Source organism: Columba livia, chromosome 24, assembly GCF_036013475.1.
Source record: "Columba livia isolate bColLiv1 breed racing homer chromosome 24, bColLiv1.pat.W.v2, whole genome shotgun sequence".
In the NCBI taxonomy this organism is placed as follows: domain Eukaryota; kingdom Metazoa; phylum Chordata; class Aves; order Columbiformes; family Columbidae; genus Columba; species Columba livia.
The window spans coordinates 2,285,392-2,289,016 of NC_088625.1; the positions used below are offsets into that span (position 1 = coordinate 2,285,392).

The 3,625-nt window shown below is 60.9% G+C and overlaps 1 protein-coding gene across 2 annotated transcripts; it reads right to left on the minus strand.

The window, feature by feature from the left end:
* Positions 1-98: 98 nt before the first annotated feature.
* FOXRED1 (FAD dependent oxidoreductase domain containing 1) lies at positions 99-3,535 on the minus strand. 2 transcript variants are annotated; one of them, XM_065040320.1, is made up of 10 exons: positions 3,331-3,535; positions 2,490-2,731; positions 2,277-2,387; positions 2,069-2,187; positions 1,886-1,980; positions 1,522-1,623; positions 1,367-1,419; positions 1,143-1,279; positions 783-912; positions 99-645 (listed from the first exon to the last, which is right to left on the minus strand). In XM_065040320.1, the coding sequence occupies exons 1-10, from the start codon at positions 3,491-3,493 to the stop codon at positions 289-291; spliced, it is 1,509 nt and encodes a 502-aa protein (XP_064896392.1). In that variant the 5' UTR covers positions 3,494-3,535; the 3' UTR covers positions 99-288. The 2 variants fall into 2 exon arrangements, with proteins under 2 accessions (XP_064896392.1, XP_064896393.1); XM_065040321.1 differs by lacking the exon at positions 783-912 and having other exon boundaries at positions 3,331-3,531.
* Positions 3,536-3,625: the final 90 nt, after the last annotated feature.

A 3,625-nucleotide genomic window follows, 5' to 3' on the forward strand; every position in this document is an offset into this window, starting at 1 on the left:
TGGGACCAATTAGCTTCCCACAGTGTTTGAGGGGGGATACTGATGACGCAGCCTGGGGGGCAGCCCCAGTGTGACCCCCCAATTTAAACCCATCACAGTCATCATCCAACCACTTTATTTGTGCGTAGCGTGACAGCGACACCCCACGTTGTGCCTCAGTTTCCCCAAATTACATCCTCAACAGTGTCTCAATTTCCCCCGACTGTGCCTCAGTTTCCCCAAGTATTTCCCCAAATTTCCACCTCATTCCACCTCCACTTCCCCCCAATCCGTGCCTCAGTTTCCCCTCTACACCACCGCCTCCTCCAGCCGCTCCCCCACCTCCAGCCGCCCCCACCCCAACCTTCTCAGGTCCAAACTCTTATAACCCCCCTTCACCAGCAGCTCCCCCAGCGCCCTCCCCGCTGCCGGAGCGTGTTGCAGCCCGTGCCCGCTGAACCCCGCCAGGATGAACAAATTCTCAACTTTGGGGTGGGGGCCCACCACCCCATTTTGATCAAAAGTATTAAAATCGTAATAACCCCCCCAGGATCCCCCCCGGCGCAGCGATGCGAACGCTGGGACCCTCTGTGCCAACCGCGGCCACACGCGGTCCTGGAAAAACTCATCATCCACTGACAAATCGCTCGGATCCGGCTCGTCCTCCTGCCCCAAAATTCAACATTTCAGAATTTCAAAACTCTAAATTTTCATTCCCCAAAACGGCCAAAATTCTAGCGTTTAAAACGGCCAAAATTCTAGCGTTTAAATGTCACGTTTGATTTCAATTTCCTAGGGCTCACCTCGGGGGGGCTCATGCCCCCCAAGTAGTTGCCGGCGATGCCGTCGCGGCGGAAATAAGCGCCGGTCGTATCGATGAGGAAAGGGCAGGAAAATCCGGGGCCGTCGGGGCAGTGCCAGGAAAAAATGTATCTGGACTCCCCCCACCCCCAAAAACAAGTTAAGGAGGGGGGGGAATAAATAAATAGGGTGTGGGGGCCAAAGTAAAGACCAAGGGGTTCACCCCTTATCCTCAAACAAAAGGACCAAAGGCTTTACTCCCCGCCAAGAGGATGGAAGGATTGTGGGTACCAGGGTGTTCCCACCCAAAAAACCCCACCCTGAGGTGACATCAGGATGTCATTCTCTGCACCCCAAATCACCTTTTTCGGGGCTGGATGGGGAGGGGGGGCCCTGGGAGCCCCCCCATGCGCAGCAGCTCCCCGGCCCACGCCCCGGCCGCATTTACCACAATGGCACAAGCCACGGGCTGGTACTCCCGGCTGTCCCGCATGTGGATCTGTGTGGGGGGGACACAGCAAATTGGGGTGGGGGGTCACACAATCCCCCCTGGGGACCCGCACCAGCGGGGGGAACGTGCACTCACATGGACGTATTTGATGCGCGTGGTGTCACCGTCCAGCGGCGAGGTGACAAAACCTGCCGTATTGTTACTATTATAATGTTTATTGTTTTTAATTTTTTTGAGGGGAGGGGTCACCTCATTGTGTGTTGTGCCCCCCCCCCCCCCAAATTTCTCACCTCGCACCTCCCCGGTGCAGCTGAGCACCCCCAGGGACCTGGCTTTGCGGCGGAATGCGCTGAGGAGGGTCCAGGGGTCAAACCAGCCTTCGTCTTCCAAACCTGGGCGGGGGAAAACACTTGGGGGGGCGGGGGGCCCAATGCAGCAGGACCCCCCCTCACCCCCAAACAAAGTTCTAAATTTCAGGCGACTGGACCTCCTTTCCTAAATAAAGTGAAGATGAAGGATGCAGGATGGGGATGAGGGGGAGTTTTGGGGGGAATTTTTGTGTGGTTTTTTTTTTTTGGGGGGGGGGGGGGGGGGGTGTTAGGGAGATTTTTGGAGAGGGTCCCTATGTGTGTTTCGCCCCCTCCCCCCCCATACCATAGGAGGCCACGGCCACGTCCTGCGTGTCCATCCAGGGGAATCTCTCCTTCAGCTGGGTGGGGGACAGCAGGGCCACCTGTACCCCCTCATCCCTGGGGACAGCAAAACGGGGATTAAAATGTGTCCATCCCCCCCTCCCCCCCCCAAAAATGTCAGGGGGGGTTGTTGTGTGTCCCCAACCTTTGGAGCTGGACGGTGGCTTCGAGCTTCTCAGCACCATCTGGAGAGGCGAGGAACAGGTACCCCGAGGGCTGGAACTGGATGTCGATGGGGGGTTCGTTGGGGACCCCCAGGTGCTCCTAGAAGTGGAAGTGGGGGCTAAAATAAAGGGGGCTGGACCCCCCCAAAATTAAACATCCACCCCCCCAAGAAAATTAACCCGACGTACATTGATGTTGCGCAGAAATTGAGCAGAAAATCGTGACATTTGGATGTTTTCCGGGAGGGAAAACTGCTGCCGGATTCCCCCCGCTGCCAGGACGGTGGAAGCCTGGGAATACTGGAGACCACCCCCCCGCGCCGAATTAAAATGTTAATTAAAGGGGGGGGGGGGGGGTCCCAAGGTTGTGACCCCCCAGGGGGGTGGTGGGGTGGGTCTCACCGTGGGGTCCCGCTCCACCAGCAGCACCCTCATGCCGTGCTGCCGACCCTCCAGCGCCTTCAGCCAAAACGCGGTGGCCCAGCCCAGGACCCCCCCGCCGACCACCACCACGTCGGCTTCTTCGGGGATGGGGGGACGTTGCAGGGGGGTCCCCGGAGGGATCCAACCCCCCTCTCCGCCTCGTAATGGCGGGAGTTGGGATTTCAGGGTCCGGCCCATGTGGCCCAGGGTCTGGCCAAGGTCTGGGGGGGATGTTGGGGGTGGGTGACAAGGCTGGGGGGACATAGACAGACACCCCCCCAAGAACACTCTGGGACCCCCCAGGACTCCCCTAGTTCCCTTGGACTCCCCAGACTCCCCCAGGACACCCCCCAGGACACCCCAGAACTCTCTGGGACCCCCCAGGACTCCCTTAGTTCCCTTGGACTCCCCAGACTCCCCCAGGACACCCCCCAGGACACCCCAGAACTCTCTGGGACCCCCAAGGACTCTCAGCATCCCACCCAGGGATTCCCCATGACACCCCAGAATCCCTCCCAGTCCCTCCTGAACCCCGCCTAGTCCCCTGGGACCGCCCCCCCAAATCCCCCCTGAACCCCCCCTACTCCCCGCTGGCCCTCCCCATACACCCCCCCCCCAATTTCCCTGAGTCCCCTGCATGCCCCCAAGCCCCCTCGGGACTCCTCGATCCCCCCCTTCCTCGCCCCCCCCCCAAACGCCATTGGCCCACATCCCCTCCTTCCTCCTCCCGTAACCCCACTGACCCTCCATTCCCCTCGGGACCCTCCCCATCCCCACTGACCGCCCCCGGTGCCCATGACCCTCACCCTCCGGCTCTCACCGCGGAAGAAGTCGGAGCGCAGCGGGGCCGCGGTGCGGAGGGGGCGGCCCGGAGCATGTCCCTGGCCCGAAACACACCCCGGACACCTTGAGGACCTCCCTGGGATCCCCCCCGGGGGCTCCCCCCGGCTCGGAGGGCGAAAAGCGCGCCTCCAGCGCAGCATGACGGCTGGCCCCTCCCCCCAGAAAGACACGCCCCTAAACTCACGTCAATAACGCTAAACCACGCCCCAAAACACACCACCTTCACCACGCCCCTTCACACCATCCCTCCCGCCATTGGCCTGCCGCACTCC